Here is a 22,367-nt window from a genome sequence, read left to right as displayed (position 1 = left end):
AGAGTTGGTTTTAGCCTCCTACTTTCAGACAAGGAAATTGAGGCTTAGAGAGGCTAAGGATGTTGTCTATGGTGGCAGAGATAATAAGCAGTGGAGCTAAAACAGAAATCAAATCCAATGTCAGAATTTTTTCTTTTTTTAAATCTTAACCATTACATCATCTTCTGCATGCTTTATTTAATGTTTTGCCTTTTTAATCTATCAAGGGGTAAAAAGTAGGCTAAAATTTCACACACACACACATATATATATATCTCTTACACCCAGGTATGCCAGTTGGTAAAGAATATGCTTGCTAATGTAGGAGACACAAGAGATGTGGGTTTGATCTCTGGGTAGGAAATATCCCCTGGAGTAGGAAATGGCAACCTACTCCAGTATTCTTGCCTGGAAAATTCCATAGACAGGGGAGCCTGATAGGCTATATTTCATGGGGTTGCAAAAAATCAGGCATGACTGAGCACACACACACATCCACACCCATATATATAACTTTCTATTTGGCAATAATTTTAAACTTACATTAAAACTACAAGAATAAGAAGAGTGCAAAAAGCATCTGTCTGCCCTTTACCAGATTTACCTACTGCTAACATTTTACCCAATTACCCACTTGTTCACTACTTTCTCTCCCTCTACACACACACATATACTTTTTCTGAATCATTTAAGACTAAGTTGCATAAATAATAGCCCTTTATTCTTAAATACCTCAATGTGTATTTCCCAAGAAGAAGAATATCTTTTTACATAATCCACGATACGGCTTTATCAACAATTGTAAATGTAACCTTGATATAATCCTTTAATCTATCACCTGTATGCCAGTTTTGTCAACTGATTCAACAATGTTGCTTGAAGCACTTTCATTTGATTGTCATGTCTCTTTAGACTCCTTTAATCTGGAACTTTCCCACAGGTTTCCTTTGTCGCTGATGACACTGACATCTCTGAAGAAGGCAGCACACACATACCTCTTCTGTTTCTTTTTCTTTTTTTAATAAAGCACTCCTCATTTGGGGTTTGTATGATGTTTCTCTATGATTAGATTCAGGTGATGCGTGCTTGGTTGGAATACAACATAAGCAAGGATTGTCCTTCTCAGCGGATCAGATTTCAGGATGTCCATCTGTTTCTCATTGGTGACAGTAATGTTGATCACCTGCCCAAAATGTTGCCTCTCAGTTTTGACCTTCTGGTGTGATTCGAGAAGAGCATATAATTGGATTCTGTTCCTCATAGAATCTCTGGCTGATTCATTGTCAACAGTTACTCGTTTTATAACCCTAACCCATGGGCAGTGCTCCTGGTCCACAGCTCTCTTCACGGTGCCACCATGTAGCATGCAGCTATGATATCACCTGGAGTCTAGCAGCCAGCCTCAGGCACCATCTGACCAGGCATTGGTGGGGTCCAGCTAAGGCAACTGGCCTTACACCGTCAGACCCACAGTGTATGGGGTCATGGTTCCAAGGCCCTGGATCCTAGAAAGCATCAGCAGAGCCTGGAGAGGAGACTCTTCAGTCACCAGGACACTTAAGCCTCTGGAACCTCCAACACTTGCATGGCTCAGAGAGCTTCTTCAGCATCCCCAGTGATTTCTTATGGGCATTGAGAATCAGTGCTCTATTCCAAGGGTTCTAACAGAACCCAGAGGGAGCATGAACTTGGTTGGGGAAAAAAAATCTTTCTTTTCCCTAGCTTTCAACTAAAATTCAGCATTTCATTCAATTATGAACGTATGCAAAAAAAAAAAGTAGAAGGATAACCTTCTGCTTGATAACCATGTCACCAAAAAAAAAAAATCACAGATACTTTCAGAACTCATCCCAGTGAGTGCAGATATCTCAAAATACTGTTTATGCCGTTCCCTGCTCAAAATTACAACAGTTATGAGATCTGCTGCTGAATTTGTTAATGTATTCATTGAAAAGCATGTATATTACAGTATTGTAAATTAGGTTTAAAAGTAATTTTGATAACTATTTCAATACAACTGTTTTCCTTTGTAATTCCATGTATCTTGTTTCAAGCATAAAAAAATATTATTCTGAGAAGGGGGTTCAAAGGCGTAGAAAATGTCCTCCGACTCTAGACCTTCTGCAGCCCTGAATCTGCAGACTTGCCTCCTAGTGCTCTGAGTGTTGGCACCAGCGGAGTGGACTAATACAGGTGAGGCAAGAGGCAGCGTGCTCCTGGGAGTGAGAGATGGGACTCTGGCTGGTGTCACACCCCAAACCTCTATTGAGTACAAACTGTCAATCATGAGTTCTTTTTTTAGTGATCAAAAAGATACCTATTTAACTTTCATCTTCACAGAATACTAAACTAAACTGGGGAAAAACTCAACACCCAAAAAGTTGTGAGTCTCACAGAGCAAGACACTTCCTGTCCCTTGTTAAAAGCACATACGATGAGGTGTAAAGACAAGAAAACATGCAGGAACTGACAAAAGAAATGGAGGCTAAGCAGAAAACAAAAAAATCCCTCTGCTCAGGATCCCAGAGAAAAGACTCTGAAAACCAGTTCCAATTCCTGATAAGCAGCAGCAATAGACAGGAAAGTGCACAACTCTTTAGTGTAGAGTGAAATGATTTTCAAATATATATATATATTGGAGAAGGCAATGGCACCCCACTCCAGTACTCTTGCCTGGAAAATCCCATGGATGGAGGAGCCTGGAAGGCTGCAGTCCATGGGGTCGCTGAGGGTCAGACATGACTGAGCGACTTCACTTTCACTTTTCACTTTCATGCACTGGAGAAGGAAATGGCAACCCACTCCAGTGTTCTTGCCTGGAGAATCCCAGGGACGAGGGAGCCTGGTGGGCTGCCGTCTATGGGGTCACACAGAGTCGGACACGACTGAAGCGACTTAGCAGCAGCAGTCTATATATGTGTGTGTGTATATATATATATATATATCCTTGTGGGCTTCAAAGTTGGCATTAGTGGTAAAGAAACTGCCTGCCAATGCAGGAGATGCAAGAGATGTGGATCTAACTTCTGGGTCAGGAAGATCTCCTGGAGGAGGGCATGGCAACCCACTCCAGTATTCTTGCCTGGAAAATCTCATGGACAGGGGAGTCTGGTGGGCTACAGTACACGGGGTCTCAAAGAGTTGGACAGGACAGAAGCAAATGAGCACGCATGCACATATACCTTTTGTAACTACCTGATCAAGACAGAGAAGCTTTTCAGTATCCCAGAAGGTTCCTTCATGCATTTTCCCAGTTAACACTCAATCACACTCTGAAAGGTAAGCACTATTGTGACTTTTATCACCATAGATTAGTTTTACTTACTCTTGAACTTCATGGAAACGAAATCATATCCTCTGTATTCATTTGAGTCAGGTCCTTTGTTCTTAGACCTTATGTGTGTGACATTCACTTTATCTGAGAAGCAGTAGCTCATTCTTGCCTCACTGCTACACAGCAGTCCACGTATGAGCTCCAAAACTCAGGTATTCACTTTCCAGTTGATGGACATATGAATGGTTTCCAGTTTTTGGTAATTAATAAAGCCATGATAGGGACTTCCCTGGTGGTCTAGTGGTTAGGACTCTGTGCTTCCAATGCAGGGGCCACAGGTTTGATCCCTGGTCAGGGAACTAAAGATCCTGCATGCCACATGGTGTAGCCAAATTAAAAAATAAATAAAACTCACACACAGAAAAGAATAAAGCCACAGTGAACTCTCTTTTCTGTTGGGTGTACATCCTGGGACCCAGAGGATACAGACATTCAGTTTGAGTAGATATTATCAACAGTCTCCAAGAGGAAGGCACCAATTTACACAATTAGCAATAAATAGAAGAGTTCCAATTGTTCCACATTCTCTGATCAACTCTGAGCAGTTCAGTGCTTTAAATTTTAGTGGTTTTAGAGTGGGTGTGCATGCGTGCCTGCTACGTCGCTTCAGTCATGTCGACTCTTTGTGACTCTATGAACTGTAGCCTGCCAGGCTCCTTTGTCCATGGATTCCCCAGGCAAGAATACTGAAGCGGGTTGCCATGCCTTCCTCCAGGGGATGTTCCCAACCCAGGGATCAAACCCACGTCTCTTATGTCTCCTGCACTGGCAGGCAAATTCTTTGCCATTACCGCCCTGGAATGGTATAGTAGTACCCAACTGTTGTTTTAGTTTTACAATAAATTTTAACTATTTTAAGTATGGCCTAAATTTTAGAGAAGATTTCAAAGATATAGAAACTCCTACAGCACTTCAAGGTGACAATGAAACATTATTTACTTGATATCAATCAAAAAGAAAGTTAGGAGGAAATATTCCGATGAATACATTTATCAGACAGCCAAACTTTAACATTGCAAATACCCATACTAATTGTATCCCTTTTTAGATAATCATTTGCTAGAAGGTATTGTGGAGTAATTAACTCAAATTCTTCTGTACTGCAGACTTGCCTGAACACGTCCACAGGGTTGAATGAGTCTTGAGACTGAATCATTTCTGCGTTAGATTCCAAAGCCCACAAAAGCTCCTTTTTGTGTTCCTTGTTTTGTTTTGTCTAACCACATATACTTGTGGGACGTGAAGGACGATGACTGTATATGGCCAAGATACTGTGAGGAGAACTTAATCAAAATCCATGTGTAATACCCCCATTTTATCTGAATGCTCTCTAATATTTGACTTTAAGCAGGGAGTCCACATTACACAAGCACTCCGACTACAAATGAGAGCCATAGTTTCATATGATGCCCGCCATTTTTCAGAGTGCTTTCTAGAGTGAGTTTAATTAATGAGCGAATGTTTTAAAACTGACTTTCCCTCACTTTCTAGGCTAAATTGCAAAAGAACACTGGCAATAGAAAGATGGATCTTTAAAATAATAAATTAAAAAATGTCAACTTGCAAATATAAATATAAGCTGGTTGAAGAAAGTGAAATCACATGAAATTAAAATCCTTTCTTTCTCCCAACCCCCATGTCCTAATCTACTTTCTTTCCCTATAATAACCGTGGCATCAGATTGGTTTGGATAGTCTCAGGTCCTTTTATGCATTTACAAAAATGTGTTTATACATATGCGCACACATTCACATACATACATATGTACATAGACACACATAATCTGCTTTCATAAATGGGGCAGTATTATAGACACTACACTGAAACTTTTTTCACTAAGAAAAAATCTTAGATTCCTGTCAGTACATACAGATCTACCTTGTTCTTTTTAACAACAACATAGCTTTTTTAAAAAATTAAACACTTCAGTTGAGTATAGATGTAAAACCTATGTAAACATAAAAGGGCCTACAGTAGAAAGTTAAGGTCCTCTAACTTCTTCCCTGACTTCCCATTTCCACTCCAGAAGCAATTACTATTAAATTCTAAGGTGTCCCTTTGGAGATTTTCTTGCATATTGGCAAGCATGTTTACCTTTTTTGTTTGTTTTTAAGGAAAAGGGATGATATCAAACAAACCATTCTGGAGTTTGCCTTTAAGTCTAGCGCTGTATAGTAAACATTTTCCTACGGTATTACATTTACCGCTACCTCATTCTAACAGCTACTAAGCATTCCATTGTATAAATGTATCATGATTTTCTTTTTTCTTTTTTTTATTTTAATGATATATTTTTATTTTAGTATACTATTTCTGACAGTAATTCCATTTTACATGAGCTTGCTTCTTTCTTTAGCACCTACCATGTAAATCTTAGACATTGACATTAAAATTTCAGGAACTTTTTTTTTTTATGATTTTATTGTATCATGATTTTCAAAATCATTCCTCTACTGATGGAAACTGAGGTTGTTTCCTGATTATTTCTTTCCTATTTTAAAACAGTGCTTCAACGCATATCCTAGCAGTAGAACTGCTGACCAAATGGCATATGAATTTTTTCTTTTTCTTTTCTTTTATATTTTGGCCATGCTGTGTGGCATGTGGGATCCCAGTTTGCCAACCAGGGATCCAATTCACACCCACTGCATTAGCAGTGCAGAGTTTTAATCACTGGACCACCAGGGAAGTTTCAGTATATGTATCTTTAATAATTACTAATTGCCTTCCCAAAGGATTGTACTCATTTACATGTCCCCCAACAGTATGTAATCCCATGGACAGAGGAGCCTGGTAGGCTACAGTCCACAGGGTCCCCAAAGAGTCTGACACGACTTAGTGACTAAAACAACAGCAGTGTGTAGGAGAACCATTCCCATGCTAAGGAAGATATCTATAAGAGGCTGAAAGGCTGTCCCCCTGATTCATCATATACTAATTGCTACACACAAGTGAGCTGTAAGGGAGGTCTCCAGTGATCTACCTGAGGGTCAAATTCATTTTAATTAATAACCTGAATGAGTACGCAGATGGCAGGATAAGCACATCTGAAGGTAATACAAGATTCTCAGGGAGGTTAGCCTATTGGCTAACAGATGACAGATCAAGATGTCAAAAAAAAAATTGACAATTAGCAATTATGGGACACATGAATAAGATTAAATTCAGCCTGGACAACTGTAAAATCCTACACTTAGGTACAAACACAAATTGCACAAGTACGTGGTGGAGAAGGCCAGGTGCTCTAAAGTAGCAATTCTCTCTCTCTTTTTTTTTATCCAGTAGATGGAGGCTCAGCAACCTTGAATCCTTATCTGGTAAGTGGTGGAGCTGAGGTCTGAACCCAGGTTTGTTTGACTCCAGTATGTCTCCACTGCACCATGAAGTTGCCTCACAGCGAAATAACAGCACACATGGGGAAGACTGGGGTAGGGGTGGGGGTGGGGTTAGTATAGTGTAGGTGTCTCATGGGTCCTCAGGCTTCATGAGAAGAGGAGCGTGTGCATAGCAAGGAAGAGGAGGAGTCGGCCTCTGTGGCGGTGTGGGGCGAGCCCGGAGCTAGCTGTTCATTCCTGAGCACTTCCACCTAAAAGATCTATTAACACGCTCCTCACATGCGTCAAGGAGCAGTGGCAAGGGTGATGATAAGTGGAACTGAACCCACCTCTTAGGAGAAAACAGCGGACGCCCTGGAATGCTGGAAAGCCTGTCATGTGGAAGAAGGCTCAGCCTTACACTACAGGCTCCAGAAACCATAAATAGAAACTCTGAGTGGAAAATATAGATGGATGGACGCTGTTCAATAGAAAGAACTTTCTAGCAATGAGAGATGCCGAAAAGCGGAATGAATTTAGAGTTGTGGTGCGATGGGAAATATATATTTGGTCTTTGGTTCCTGGCACAGAACTCCCAAAGCCCTTGGAACTTCCTGAATAATAAACGTGGCAGGGGCATCTTTTGTCCAGATGAGGCAACTCTTGGTGGGCCCCCAGCAGCGGAGGGGCCGGCGGCTCGAAAGACCAAGCTTGATCAGAAGCTTGGAACTTCCAGCCCTACCCTGCAACCTTTGGGGACGGGAGAGGGGCTGGAAGTGAAGTGAAGTGAAGTCGCTCAGTCGTGTCCAACTCTGCGACCCCATAAACTGTAGCGTACCAGGCTCCTCTGTCTATGGGATTTTCCAGGCAACAGTACTGGAGTGGATTGCCATTTCCTTCTCCAGGGGATCTTCCCAACCCAGGGCTTGAACCCAGGTCTCCCGCATTGTAGACAGACGCTTTACCGTCTGAGCCACAACCTTTGGGGAGGGGAGAGGGGCTGGAAATCGAATTAATTAACAATGGCCAATGATTTAATCAACCCCACCTAAGTGAGTTTCTGGGCTGGTGTGACATCAAGGCGCGGGGACGATGGTGGACCCAAAGAGGGATAGGAGCTCTATGCCCTAACCCCCATCCCCTGCCCTCTGAATCTTTCCCGTTTGGCTGTTCCCAAGATGTATCCTTTCTAATGAATGGGCATGGTAAGTAAAGTGCTTTCCTGAGTTCTGAGAGTCACTTCAGTGAATTACTGAACATGAGGAGGGGTGTTATGGGAACCTCTGACTTAGTAGCCAAGTCAGACGGATGTGTGGGTACCTAATACTTGACACTGGTGTCTGAAGTGAGGGCAGATGGTGGAACTGAGCCTGAAACCCATGAAGTCTGATGCTAGCTCTGGGTTGTCAGGGTTAGAATTGAACTGAGCTGTAGGAGACTCGACTCAGTTGGTGTCGGAACTGGTTGGTATCCAAAGAGAACAAAAACCTATCAAGGAGAGATCAAGTTTCCATTCCTGGAGATAGTATATATTCAGGCAGGGACAGATGAGTTGACTTTTCACAAAGCTGTCGCAGGGATTCATGACTTTGGTTGGGTATGGGCTTAGATGAACTCTGGAGCAGGAAGGTACAGTCCACGGACTGTGCTGATCTGCCAAGAGTCTGTGATGGAGTCGACAGCAGTGGAGAGCAAGTCTTAGGGGATGCAGCCAAATAAACAAATACATATTTTTAAAAAAGAATCATTTTTTAAAAAAGAGTGAACCAGAAAGGACCACCTCTTTCCCAAAGACTTCAAGGAAGGCTGCCACTGTGATGAGTGGAGTGTCTCTGGGGTGCTGAGACCACAAGCCAGCCTTCGTGTAAACCCACAGCTTCATTCTGTATTACTTAGGTGGCTTAAAAGTCTCGAGCTGGGAATTTAGTTTCAAGGTGTCTGGCAAAAGCAAAACCAAACCCTTCCTCTGATTCTGAGAGCAATTCTAATATGTGGTTTTTCCCCACATGGCCTGGGTTCTTTGTGAAAGTGAAAGTTGCTCAGTCATGTCTGACTCTTTGCAAACCCATGGGCTATACATACGTCCATGGAATTCTCCAGGCCAGAATACTGGAGTGGGTAGCCTTTCCCTTCTCCAGGGGATCTTCTCAACCCAGGGATTGAACCCAAGTCTCCCACACTGCAGGCAGATTCTTTACCAGTTGTAATTCAACTCAATTCTGACACTGTCTGCCTAGAGATAGGGTTGGATCCCGCAGGTTGAGGGATCAGTCCCACAAGACTGCTTCTTATCTGGAACTTCAGATACAAATTGCAGATCCCGGTTGTCACCTGTGCTTCGGATTAACTGGCTGTAGGTTGAAGGTTCTGATGACTCTCCCCTTGGGTTTGATTAATTTGCTAGAGCACAGACCTCAGAGAAACACTTTACTACCTAGATTGCTGGTTTATTATAAAAGAATATAACTCAGGAGCCACCAGATGGAAGAGGTGCATAGGACAAGGTATGTGGATGTGGGGCAGGTGTGGAGCATCCATGCTCTCTGAGCATGCACCTCTTCTGGAATCTCCATGTGTTCATGCATCCACAAGCTCTCCAAACCCTGTCCTTTTGGGGTTTTATGGAGGCTGCGTCACATAGGCACAAGTGATTAAATTATTAGTCATTGGTGATTCAGCTCAATCTCTAGCCCCTCTCCCCTCCTAGAAGGTTGGGGTTGAACTGAAAGTTCTAACCCTCTAATCATGTGGCTTGTTCCTCTAGTCACCAGCCCCCATCCTTAGGAAATGTAGGGGCTTTCCTAAAGACGTCATGATCACCCTCACTAGAAAATCCCAAGGGTTTCAGGAGCTCTGTGCCAGGAAGAAGTTCAAGGACCAAATGATGTATTTCTTATTATTAAATTGCAGTATCACACACCCTACCAAGGAGCAACTCATCCTACGCCTTCCATTATTCCTAAAAAGTCATCTTCAAGAACAACAAACAGCACACAATCAGGCAGCCAAGCACAAAGAGAAATAGTACACCATGAGCATATGCCAGGAGAAAAATCTAACAGACAGAGGGTCACCAAAAACCTCATATGGGAATTATCAGCCATAGATAATAAAACCATTATACTATGTTTAAAGAAATAAAAAACAAATTTGACATTAACTGAAGGGAAGAGCAAACTATAAAAAGTGACCAAAAAAACCTTAGAATAAGCAATGGTTTCTTAGATACCACACGAAAAGCACAAGCAACAATACAAAAAATAGATGAACTAGATGTTATCAAATTAAGACACTTTTATGTTTCAAAGGATACAATCAAGAGAGTGAAAAGACAACCTACAGAATGAGAGGAAATTTTGGCAAATCATATATCTGATAAAGGCCTAGTATCCATACTGTATCGAGAACTATTAAATTGTAATAATAAGAGGAAAATGACTCAATAGTGAAATTGCTTGTAATTTGTTCACCAGATTGAAAAACTTCAGACAGCTGTACTGAGCCCGTTAAAGCACTAACTGCTTTAACAAACTCAGAGCCTACAGGTTTGTTTCCCTCTGAGTCTCAGGTTCCTCCATGATATTTTATCAGGCAGGGTGCTAGCACTGTCCAGCGCTTTTAACTGAAGACCAGCTTGAGACTTTTTAAACCACCCAGGTGATACAGGATGGAGCTGCAAATTACAGGAAGGCTGGCCTGTGGCCATATAAAACCAGCCAAGGGGCTCCAACAGAGCACTCATGCTCATGGCTTTGGTGGAAACAAAACGTAAGACGATAGCTGAGCCTTGGTATCGTACTTCCCACAGAAGCAATCTGAGACAGGACTGTGTTTTAAACACAACAGACGACAAGGATTTATTAAATCAGTAACTCCACCAAACGGTTTCAAGGATGTTAAGTGAAACACCCAAGGCTGTACTACTGGTGAATTGTGGGGCAGGATTTGAACCCAAGCAGCCTGACTCTAGAACTACTGCTGCCCATGATCCACCATAGGTGAGTTCCAGTCCCTGACCTTGTCCTCTAGTGTGAGGCATGGCCAAGAGACAGGGCCAGGTGAGGAGTGTTTGATAACCAAAGTATGTGGCGATCTTAGGACCACAGGAAGGCTCCATTTAGGTCTTTCTGGGGAGGTATGGATTTCCTCTAGACACTGGTCTTGGCAGAGGCCAAAGATGTGTTTATGTCTGATGAGGCAAGCCAGTGCAGTTTGTTCATTTCAGGCTGGGCTGAAGTTCCGTAAAATGTTGGAAGCAGAAAGATGTGCTGTGGGGTTTCTGGGACTTAAATTCTCCAAGTAGATACTCGGTGTGGTGGCCGCTAGATTTCTGAGCACTGAACAAAGAGTACTTGATGCTTCTTCTCCCGACTTAGCTCCTGGGACACCCTTGGTGGCTTGACTCGGTGAGGATAGGACTATCTTGTCTCACGAGCAAGACCACCAGGCAATGGCTGTTTCCAAGCTTCAGAAGCAAATTTCCCTGGGAGTTCTTTCTTCTCTGCAGGTCAACTGACATCATTCTGGACAAGAAGTATGTGGGCAGCTACTTGGGGGTTCAGTCCAAGTGGGGACTACCCCTTCTGCCTCCCAGCAAAGGCAAGGTACACATCTGGGTGAAGGGCTTTGCTAAGATAAGGCAAAAGTGAAGATGAGCAACAACTTCCTGAATGCTGTGACTTTCAAGTTAAATTCATAGCCCATCACCAAGAATATGATTAAGGAGGCAGTCAGGAGGGCAAGGCTGGCCACCCAGCACTATTTACGGGATCAACAACAACCATGATTACTACTACAGCTCTCACTCACTGAACTCTTGGGCAGAGTGCTAATGGCTTTACAAGCTCAGCTCGCTGAATCCTCTCAACAATCCCAAGACTGTTTCCTTCCCCCAGATGAAGAATCTGGGCTTAAAAAGGCTGGTTACTTGCCTAGGGTCACACAACTAGGAGATGGGGGAGCTGGCATGTGAACCCAGGCCTGCCTGATGCCAAAGCTGGGGCTGCTGAAGCACTGAAGTGGGCTACCTCTCAGAAAGGCAGCAAAGAAGAAAAAGCTGGGGGGCTTAGCACTCTGCAGTTCTGGGGGTAGGCACTTAGGGACAGAGCAGACAGTGGAAGATTTATTTATTTATGGCTGTGTTGGGTCTTTGTTGCTGAACGCAGGCTTTTTCTAGCTGCGGCAAGCAGGGGCCATTCTTCATGGCTCTGCACAGGCTTCTCATTGAAGTGGTTCTCTTGTGGCAGAGCATGGGTGGTCTCAAGTAGTTGTGGCACATGGACTTAGTTGCTCCTAGGCATGTGGGATCTTCCCAGGCCAGGGATGGAACCCGGGTCTCTAGCATTGGCAGGTGGATTCTTTATTGGACCACCAGGGGAGTTTGGCGATGGAAGTTTTAACAGAGAAAGGCCAGTGAGGCAAGGCCGTGTGGCCTATGGCATGGATGACCAGCAGAGCCCAGGAAGAGGGCTAGGGTCCAGGCAGTGGCAGACAGGGAGGGTCTCCTTTCCTGCTATCCTCTGAATAAAGATGACATTTTGTAATCACAGTCATTTTTGCCTCTCTCCTGGACCTTGACTTTGTTCACGGGGCAGTGCCAAGCTGGCCAGTCCAGGAAAGGGGAAGAGCTGGGGTTCTGGGGACCATTCACAAAGGATTATGTGAATTTGTCTTTGGCCCCATTCTGGCAGACCATCTTCCTGTGTCTCCCTGGCTTTATTACAGATCTTTCAAAGGGTACCCTCATCCTATTAATAGCACCTTCCATATAAAGAACAATGGTACTTTCCCTTCCAGCAAAGCTCTGGAGAGCCCTACTGACCCTTCCCGGGCTCCCCTCAGGCAGGTCTTCTGTGGAAATGAGGATCACAGGCTGCTCACAGCCGTATCTCAGGTGCCATGATCAGGTGCTCAGTGATGTACAGGCCTCCTTACCTCATCTGAAGAGCCGTTTTCCACTCGAAACCTTCCGGCCCTTTGGATGGCTCCATCGGCATCACTGGAAATAAGCTGGGGAACAAAAGAGGACTCAGTTAGGAAGCTGTTTGCAACACCCCTTCCATCTGTCTGCATCTGCCTAGAAGTAAGTCAGATCCAGCGAGAGCTGGAGGGCCCAATCTGGAAACTGACGGTCTCTTGGAAGCTGTCAGTCACGTTCTCACACAGGTGGCCCCATAGTCTTTAGGAAGGTGAAGAGTGAGGAACACCTAGCCCACGAGAGTGGACAGTAAGAGCATCAAATCTAAATTTGAACATATTCCAACGTGGAAAAGCTTTGAAAGGACGCTCCCTGAAAATCAACCTTAATAAGCGTCATAGGCGGACAAGTGCAGCTCACAGATGGCAAAACCGAAAGCCAAGTCTCAAGTTCATCTGCCTTCACAGGAAAGCCTAAAAAACAATTAATGGCTGGCAGAAACTCAAGGCTCTACTAACATCACAGACAGCTCTTGTGCTTCATTCAGTTTCAAACAGTTTCCAAAAGGCCAATTAGCCCATTCCAAGTCAGGCAGACTGTATTTTAGCTCCAGCAACGTGATTCAGAAAATGAAGATTATGGCATCTGGTCCCATCACTTCATGGGAAATAGATGGGGAAACAGTAGAAACAGTGTCAGACTTCACCATCACCACAGATGGTGACTGCAGCCATGAAATTAAAAGACACTTACTCCTTGGAAGAAAAGTGATGACCAACCTAGACAGTATATTCAAAAGCAGAGACATTACTTTGCTGACTAAGGTCCATCTAGTCAAGGCTATGGTTTTTCCTGTGGTCATGTATGGATGTGAGAGTTGGACTGTGAAGAAGGCTGAGCGCCGAAGAATTGATGCTTTTGAACTGTGGTGTTGGAGAAGACTCTTGAGGGTCCCTTGGACTGCAAGGAGATCCAACCAGTCCATTCTGAAGGAGATCAACCCTGAGATTTCTTTGGAAGGACTGATGCTAAAGCTGAAGCTCCAGTACTTTGGCCACCTCATGTGTAGAGTTGACTCATTGGAAAAGACTCTGAGGCTGGGAGGGATTGGGGGCAGGAGGAGAAGGGGACGACCGAGGATGAGATGGCTGGATGGCATCACGGACTCGATGGATGTGGGTCTGAGTGAACTCCGGGAGATGGTGATGGACAGGGAGGCATGGTGTGCTGCAATTCATGGGGTCACAAAGAGGCGGACACAACTGAGCGACTGCACTGAACTGAACGTGATTCTAGCTATTAGTCTTTATTCAAGGAGCTCGAAGCCAGAAAGAGACGTGCTTGTGTTCAGCTGCTTCAGTCCTGTCCTACTCTCCGTGACCCCGTGGACTGTATCCCATCAGACTCCTCGGTCCATGGGGTTTTCTCCAGGCAAGGATACTGGAGTGGGTTGCCATGCCCTCCTCCAGGGGATTTTCCCCAATCAAGGCTAGAACCTGCATCTCCTGTGTCTCCTGCATTGCAGGCAGATTCTTTACCACTGAGTCATGGGGGAAGCCCAGGAGTTAAGAGGAAATCAGGCCTTGGGCATCAGTCCACAAATCACTGACTCAAGATTTAACTTACTTTCTCCTAAATTGTCTGAATTTCTCAGTAGCAACTTGGGAGAAATGACATGTCTTTTTTTCAACTTTTAAAATCTGCCCACAAATTTGCAACAAAGATCTGCCAATGATTTCCATATCCCAGACCCATTAGAACATGCTTGCCCAGAGGGGCACTTCTCACCACTCTAATGCAAGACTCACTCAGTGAAAAGATACAAGGTTTCTTAAGAATGATTATCTCATGTTCTATCTTGTATTTAAGAGACATGAAGATGTGAAAATATGTGGAAAAATTTAATTTATTTTCAAGGAAACCTGTTTGAAAATGACTGATAAACTTTTCCCATGATAAATACAAAAATAATAGAATATACTATTTACTGAGAGCTTCTATGTACCATATATTCCTCTCGCCTTAATATTTGAGTCTCATAAAACAATACAAAGTAGATTCTGTCATTATTCTCATTTGTGAGTGAGGAAGCTGAGGCACAGGAAGGTTAAAATAACTAGGCAAGATTACATTTAGTCTGTGGTAACTCCAGTACTCTTGCCTGGCAAATCCCATGGACAGAGGAGCCTGGTGGGCTGCAGTCCATGGGGTCGCTAGGAGTTGGACACGACTGAACGACTTCTCTTTTGCTTTTCACTTTCATGCATTGGAGATGGAAATGGCAACCCACTCCAGTATTCTTGCCTGGAGAATCCCAGGGACGGGGGAGCCTGGTGGGCTGCCATTTCTGGGGTTGCACAGAGTCAGACACGACTCACGTGACTTAGCAGCAGCAGCAGGCAGGCAATGTGAACACAGGCAGTCAGATTCCAGAAGTCTGTTCTCCCCTGACCTCTACCCTACTTAACCATCCTCCATGGAATGTCCATAATAAGGTACAGTTTTTATACCTAACCTATATCCTGCAAAATAACTTTAAAAACAAACATGAAGAAGATTTATGTATATGTTTGGCTTTGATGTCATCTGATCATTACACTGTTGATAAATTGAAAATGGGCAATAGAGGCTTTGTAGTAAAGAATTTAATTTGCCCAGAGAGAGGTCTGGGGATTTCCCTGGTGGTCCAGTGGTTAAGAATCCACCTTCCAATGCAGAAGACTCGGGTCTGATCCCTGCTTGGGGAACTAAGATCCCACATGCTGCGGTGCAACTAAGCCCAGGTGCTGCAAACTACAGATCTGCACACCCAGGAATCCAAGGGTCAAAACTAGACAGAGAAGCCCATGTGCCACAACGACAGATTCCGCATGCTGCAATGAAGATCCCATGTGCTGTGGCTAAGGCCCAACATAGCCAGATAAATAAATACTTTTTTTTTTTTTAAAGAGAACGGCACCTTTGTTCTGACCTTTATTCTTGGCTCCTGGGAGGTGATCTCTAAGCCCTGGGAATGTCCTACATGAGTGTCTGTTTCCCTGGCGACTACTGAGCTACATGGGAGAGTATGGTGGGGGCTTTGGGTCTCTCGGTGTCAGATCTACCTCTGGATACCAAGACTGAGATGGGCTTCCCTGGCTGTCACTATTCCACGTGTACATCACACATGGTTGCCAGGAGGCGGTGATGCTGACCATGACACCATGGGAGAGGACAGCTGGAAGACCTGCATTTAGAACTCTCCAGGCTCTGTCCCATATGTTTGTTTCCTTGGCTGATTTTAATCTTTTGCTGTAATAAACAGTAAGTGAGCTTAACAGCTTTCTGTACATTCTGAGGTCACATCTGGATTTGGCAAGAGAAAGTGAAAGTCGCTCAGTCATGTCCGACTCTTTGCAACCCCATGGACTATACAGTCCATGGACTTCTCCAGGGCAGAATACTGGAGTGGGTAGCCTTTCCCTTCTCCCGGGGATCTTCTCGAACCCAGGTCTCCTGCATTGTGGGCGGATTTTTTTACCAGCTGAGCCACAAGGGAAGCCCTGCCAAGAGAAGAGAGCCGCAATCAATTACTAACATCTGCCATTGGTGTATAAAGAGAGAGGGTGACACACACATCCTTGCATTAGAGGTTGGTAGACATACTCCTCACTCTAGCAGCGAGTCTCATCAGGGACTCAGAGGCTTGGGAGAAGGGCTGATCGTCATTCACTGACTCACTCATTCATTCACATAACAAATATAAAGAGTGGTGGACTATATTCCAGACACTGCCAGGCACAGGCTATGATGACCTTTTTCTTGGCTGAGATTAGAACAAGAAGCTAGGGGGCTTCCCTGGCGGCTCAGCTGGTAAAGAACAAGAAGCTTATTGCTCATCTTGACCAGAAGGTTCAAGAAGAAGAAAGGGAGGAAATATTTAATGATTTGATGGTTAGAAAGAATTCAGCTCTCTCTGAACAATCATCACAAAATTCTCGAAGACCCTGAACTTCCGCCTCTATCTAACATGTTTAACGCTATCACTGTCACTCTCCCTACCACCAACCATCTCCATAAGCTTGCTGTCATCTCTCCCCTGGGTGACTGCAACCACCTCCTAACTGGCCTGAATAGCCCCTAGCATCACTTTTCTCCAAACCAAACTTCACACCAAAGAGCAGGGATTTTGGCATCTACAAATCTGATTGCCCCCTGATCCCAGCTCCATCCTGGCAGCCCCTTCCTTCCCACCAGAGGATGAACATACATGGGAACCCCTCACTTAGAAGGTCTTCCTCTCCCACCTTCCCCTCGTGAACTCCTCATCATTCAATTCCACCACAGTCCCCACTTCTCAGACCCCTTCCCTGACTTCAATGCCTGCGAAAATGCCCCCAGTAAGGCTCAGAGGGGTGCTCAGGGTCCTGGTTGACGTTCTTTTGTGCCATTACCAGATTCATGCCTGTCTCTCCTCACTCCCTCTGAGAAACTCAGGAAGACTGTTTTCTCACCACTGTATCCCCAGAGCTATGCTCATTGCCTGGCACAGTACTGATACTAAATATTTATTACACAGGAAACCTGTCAATAGATGAATGCCAAATCCTATGGAAATGACCAAAGGGATAGAAGACTGGTGGCAAGATTACCTCCAATCCCAGAAACCAAAGAAAGTTCATTACTCACATAAGCGATTTCAAAGAGATTCTACCCAGTCTGTCATGAAAGAAAGATCAAAGAGAAGGACAGACCAAATCACCGTGTGCAAGGGAAAGGCAGCCTGAGTAGCAACAGTCCAACTCGGCAGGTCGGACTGATGCTGCTGAGCTCACCTGCCAAGGCTTATCTGCCCTGAGGGCAGGTGTTCAGGCAGCAGGTGGGAAGGGGACCTACCAGTCCCACTGGGAAAGTGACTCTTGCTGGCACATGGAATGGCAGCCCCAGAGCTCCCCTGCCCTGCCACCCACCCCCGACCTCACAGCGGGCTCGAGCAGTTGGCTAAAAAAAGCCGAGGGTGCCGTGGAGGCTCGTGAGGATGGGGACTGGTCCAGCAGCTGACATGAAAGGGAACAGTGCTCTAGTGAATGAGAGGTTGAAAAAAATAACACTGCAGGGGAAAGATCAATCCATTTAATATGACAGAGAAGCTGTTTCCCTCAGTAGTTATCCTTCTATTACTCCTCATAAGCCTCTGATCCAGACAATTAAAACTTAAAAATCTATAAACTCTTCCATTTGTTGGAAGGAGATTGGACTTGGGAATGACACAACATCTACCAGAACCCATCTAAATGTCCAATACTGCACAACCAAGACGCCTCCCCCTAGTCTCTCCACGTGGTACAGAGTTCTGGCTGCCACCAAAATCCATTCTCACCATCTTCCACAGTAATGGAATTGTAGCCAGACACACAGCTAGACTACATTTCCCTCAAGGTGGCCATTTGACTTCATCTCCCCACTTGCAGGAGGGTCAAAGTCTCAGAGGCATGCAGGAATCCCAGCCCTTTAGAGAGGGAGTGCTCCCTGCCATGTGCTCTTTCCCTCTCCATGGTTAAACCTCAATGGTGAAACCAGAGAGACCTCCAACCACACTGAAGACAGAGGGTTCATTCCAAGCCTGACTATGTGGGGCAGAGGCATCTGACAACTTAAAATGCTTGGCTGGATGTGACAGATAAATATGCTTGTTTTTAACTGCATTTTGACATTCTAAACCAGCAAGGAACAACAAAGAAAAAAATAATTAAACCTATGACAAGTCCATAATTTAAAATGTGGAAACTGATCTGAGGTATATGTTCTAGAAAATATATTTACTACAAAAAGCAAAGGAAATTTGAGGCCATAGCTAATTGTAATAATTTGGGAGGATACTTGATCTATGAATATGAAACGATCTGTGATCAGCTTTCAGATGTAAAGCACAGTTTCTGAATATGGAAATGGAAACCACATCTCACAGGGACTACAGTGAATTCAAAATTAGACACTGAGAAGAAAATGCCCTCCCAAAAGTAAATTAGAATATCAGTTTGAGATAAACAGAGAAAAATGATTAGCAAAAGCACAGAGAACATACCTGGGAGGAAAATGCAAGGAATAATGGACCCAGGAGTTATTAAGATGGTCTTTGGGTAGACAATGCAAGACTAACTAAATCATTCCCTAGACCAACTACTAGTGAGCTAGACCACAACTAGAGAATGGCTTTATTTGCTGCAGAACAGCCTGAGAGGTTCAGAAACAAAGTAGAGGGCAGGCAGTCTGAGGTCTCGCCCCTCCGAGGCCAGCAGAGAGGAGGGAGCTGGCCAGTCTCCTCACACAGGAATATATCTGGCTCTTTGTTATTCTTTGGGAGAAAGGTCCAAAAAGGACATTCCCAAGTATTCTCTGACCTTTGCAAGTGCTCTGCTGACCAGTTCAGTGACCAGTAAGATGTTTTTTATTGGATCAATCCCGACCTGCACTCCTGAAGAACGGAATGAGGTAGAGGGGTAAAATGAGGATGTGGATAACAAGGAGACAGAAACTCCTCCTAGAGGTCATTAGAGAGAACAGCACAGACACTACAATAAATATCAGTGGGTTACTCTCCCCTGGTAAAGGGAAAAAGACTCAAGGGTTGGGAATACAAATGAAACCCAATTCGCTTGGAGAAGTAACAAAATGGAACAATACAATAAATACAATAAGACAATAAATTGTGAAAAAGAAAGGCAAAGTAATAAGTATTCATGGTAAGTTGGGAGGAAAATGGTGAGAGAATAATAAAATCAGAAGGTAGAATTTAGGAGAAAAGTATCAAATTTTAAAAGTAATGGTACATGGGTAAAGAGATCTACTCACTCCCAAAATATAATAATTATAGACATTCATTCTAAGATAAAACTATTATAAATAGATGGAGTTTTTAAAATTATAATTATAATAGGGGATTTAGTATATTTTTCTCTGATAGGTCAAAGCAAAACTAGTAAGAAATTACAGAGAAATCAAACAATAAAATCAATAAGCATGATTTAGTAGACATATACAGAATTTATCAAGGTACAAACAGAAAATACATACCTTTTAAGGCCATCTATTAAAGCTGTAAAAACTGACCAAATACTGGATAGAAAACAAGCATGAATAAATTTGACAAAAGAAACTGTACAGATGATTTTTTAGTACAGTGCAACTAAATGAGAAATCAGTGTCAAAAGGATACGGAAAGGAAATTTTAAAGCATACATCTGAAAAAACTCTTAGGTCAAGTAGGAAAACTAAGATTGGACACTATCCAGACATCACTGTATTGCACAGGGAACTATACACTATACAGTACCTATCAAAACAGATAATGGGAGAGATGTTGTATTTACAGGAAAATTCGTATTTCTAAATGATTTCATTATTAAACAAGAAAGAATAAAAACAATAAACTAAAGCATTAACTTCTAGAAGATACAAAAAGAACAATGAGATACACTCAGGGAAAACAAGGGCAAGGAATCAATAAAAGATCAGAGCAGAAATTATAGATTTAGAAAGACAGTAGAATCAATAAACACATCAGGCCAGGAAGCCTGATCCTGAAAAGCAAAGAGTGCTCACTTTGGGAGCACATATACTAAAACTGGAACAGTACAGAGAAGATGAGCATGGCCCCTGAGTAAGGATGACATGCAAATTTGTGAAGCATTCCATATCTTTATAAATTATTACTTTGTGATTAACAGATACACACTACTGTACATAAAACAGAGAAACAACAAACATTTACTGTATAGCACAGGGAACTATATTCAGAATCTTATAATAATCTATAATGGAAAATAATATGAAAAATATATATACATAAATATATATATACATAAAATGTTAGGTCTATGAATCAAAGCAAATTGGAAGTGGTGAAACAGGAGATGGCAAGAGTGAACATCAACATTTTAGGAATCAGTGAACTAAAATAGACTGCAATATGTGAATTTAACTCAGATGACCATAATATCTACTACTGTGGGCAAGAATCCCTTAGAAGAAATGGAGTAGCCATCATAGTCAACAAAAGAGTCCAAAATGCAGTACTTGGACGTAATCTCAAAAATGACAGAATGATCTCTGCTTGTTTTCAAGCCAAACCATTCAATATCACAGTAATCCAAGTCTGTGCCCCGACCAGTAATCCTGGAGAAGCTCAAGTTGAACGATTCTATGACGACCTACAAGATCTAGAACTAACACCCCAAAAAGATGTTCTCTTTGTTATAGGGGACTGGAAAGCGAAAGTAGGAAGTCAAGAGATATCTGGAGTAACAGGCAAATTTGGCCTCAGAGTACAAAACGAAGCAGGTCAAAGGCTAACACAGTTTTGCCAAGAGAACAAACTGGTCATAGCAAATACCCTCTTCCAACAACACAAGAGACGACTCTACACATGGACCTCAATATATGGTCAATATAGAAATCAGACTGATTATATTTTTTGCAACCGAAGATGGAGAAGCTCTATATAGTCAGCAAAAACAAGACCAGAAGCTGACTGTGGCTCAGATCATGAACTCCTTATTGCCAAATTCAGACTTAAATTGAAGAAAGTAGAGAAAATCACTAGACCATTCAGGTATGACCTAAATCAAATCCCTTATGATTATACAGTGGAAGTGAGAAATAGATTTAAGGGACTAGATCTGACAGAGAGCCTGAAGAACTATGGATGGAGGTTCATGACACCATACAGGAGGCAGTGATCAATTCCATCACCAAGAAAAAGAAATGCAAAAAGGCAAGATGGTTGTCTGACGAGGCCTTACAAATAGCTGAGAAAAGAAGAGAAGGTAAAGGCAAAGGAGAAAAGGAAAGATATACCCATTTCAATGCAGAGTTCCAAAGAATAGCGAGGAGAGATAAGAAAGCCTTCCTCAGCGATCAATGCAAAGAAATAGAGGAAAACAACAGAATGGGAAAGACTAGAGATCTCTTCAAGAAAATTAGAAATATCAAGGGAATATTTCATGTAAAGATGAGCACAATAAAGGACAGAAATGGTATGGACCTAACAGAAGCAGAAGATATTAAGAAGAGGTGGCAAGAATACACAGAAGAACAGTACAAAAATGATCTTCAGTACCCAGATGACCACTTACCATTCTAGAGCCAGACATCCTAGAATGCAAAGTTCGGTGGGCCTTAGGAAGCATCACTACGAACAAAGCTAACGGAGGTGATGGAATTCCAGTTGAGCTATTTCAAATCCTGAAAGGTGATGCTGTGAAAGCGCTGCACTCAGTAAGCCAGCAAATCTGCAAAACTCAGCAGTGGCCACAGGACTGGAAAAGGTCAGTTTTTATTCCAATCCCAAAGAAAGGCAATGCCAAAGAATGCTCAAACTACCACACAATTGAACTCATCTCACACGCTAGCAAAGTAATGCTCAGAATTCTCCAAGCCAGGCTTCAACAGTACATGAACTGTGAACTTCCAGATGTTCAGGCTGGATTTGGAAAAGGCAGAGGAACCAGAGATCAAATTGCCAACATCCGCTGGATCATTGAAAAAGCAAGAGAGTTCTGGAAAAACATTTACTGCTTTATTGACTTTGCCAAAGCTTTTGACTGTGTGGATCATAACAAACTGTGGAAAATTCTGAAAGAGATGGGAATACTAGACCACCTGACCTGCCTCTTGAGAAATCTGTATGCAGGTCAGGAAGCAAAGGTTAGAACTGGACATGGAACAACAAACTAACTCCAAATGGGGAAAGGAGTAAGTCAAAGCTATATATTGTCACCCTGCTTATTAACTTACATGCAGAGTACATCAGGCAAAATGCCAGGCTGGATGAATCACAAGCTGG

At 43.1% G+C, this 22,367-nt stretch overlaps 1 protein-coding gene and 2 non-coding genes across 4 annotated transcripts in view; 2 read left to right on the top strand and 1 right to left on the bottom strand.

Annotated features, from left to right (window-relative positions):
* GARNL3 (GTPase activating Rap/RanGAP domain like 3) overlaps nucleotides 1-22,367 on the bottom strand; it is a 144,517-nt gene that overhangs the window by 75,728 nt on the left and 46,422 nt on the right. For both annotated transcript variants that reach the window (XM_040225155.1, XM_040225156.1), the window contains exon 3: nucleotides 12,562-12,636. In XM_040225155.1, coding sequence (XP_040081089.1) covers nucleotides 12,562-12,636 — 75 coding nt within the window. The remainder of the gene's footprint in view (nucleotides 1-12,561; nucleotides 12,637-22,367) is intronic.
* TRNAG-UCC lies at nucleotides 3,540-3,612 on the top strand. The gene has a single exon. It is a non-coding gene; the product is annotated as a tRNA-Gly (tRNA).
* On the top strand, nucleotides 20,118-20,224 carry LOC120852384. The gene has a single exon (XR_005718558.1). It is a non-coding gene; the product is annotated as a U6 spliceosomal RNA (small nuclear RNA).

The sequence above is a fragment of the Oryx dammah genome, unplaced genomic scaffold (assembly GCF_014754425.2).
Source record: "Oryx dammah isolate SB20612 unplaced genomic scaffold, SCBI_Odam_1.1 HiC_scaffold_25, whole genome shotgun sequence".
Taxonomy (NCBI): Eukaryota; Metazoa; Chordata; class Mammalia; order Artiodactyla; family Bovidae; genus Oryx; species Oryx dammah.
The sequence above is the reverse complement of the archived record's forward strand: the minus strand, read 5'-3'. Positions and strand labels throughout refer to the sequence as shown.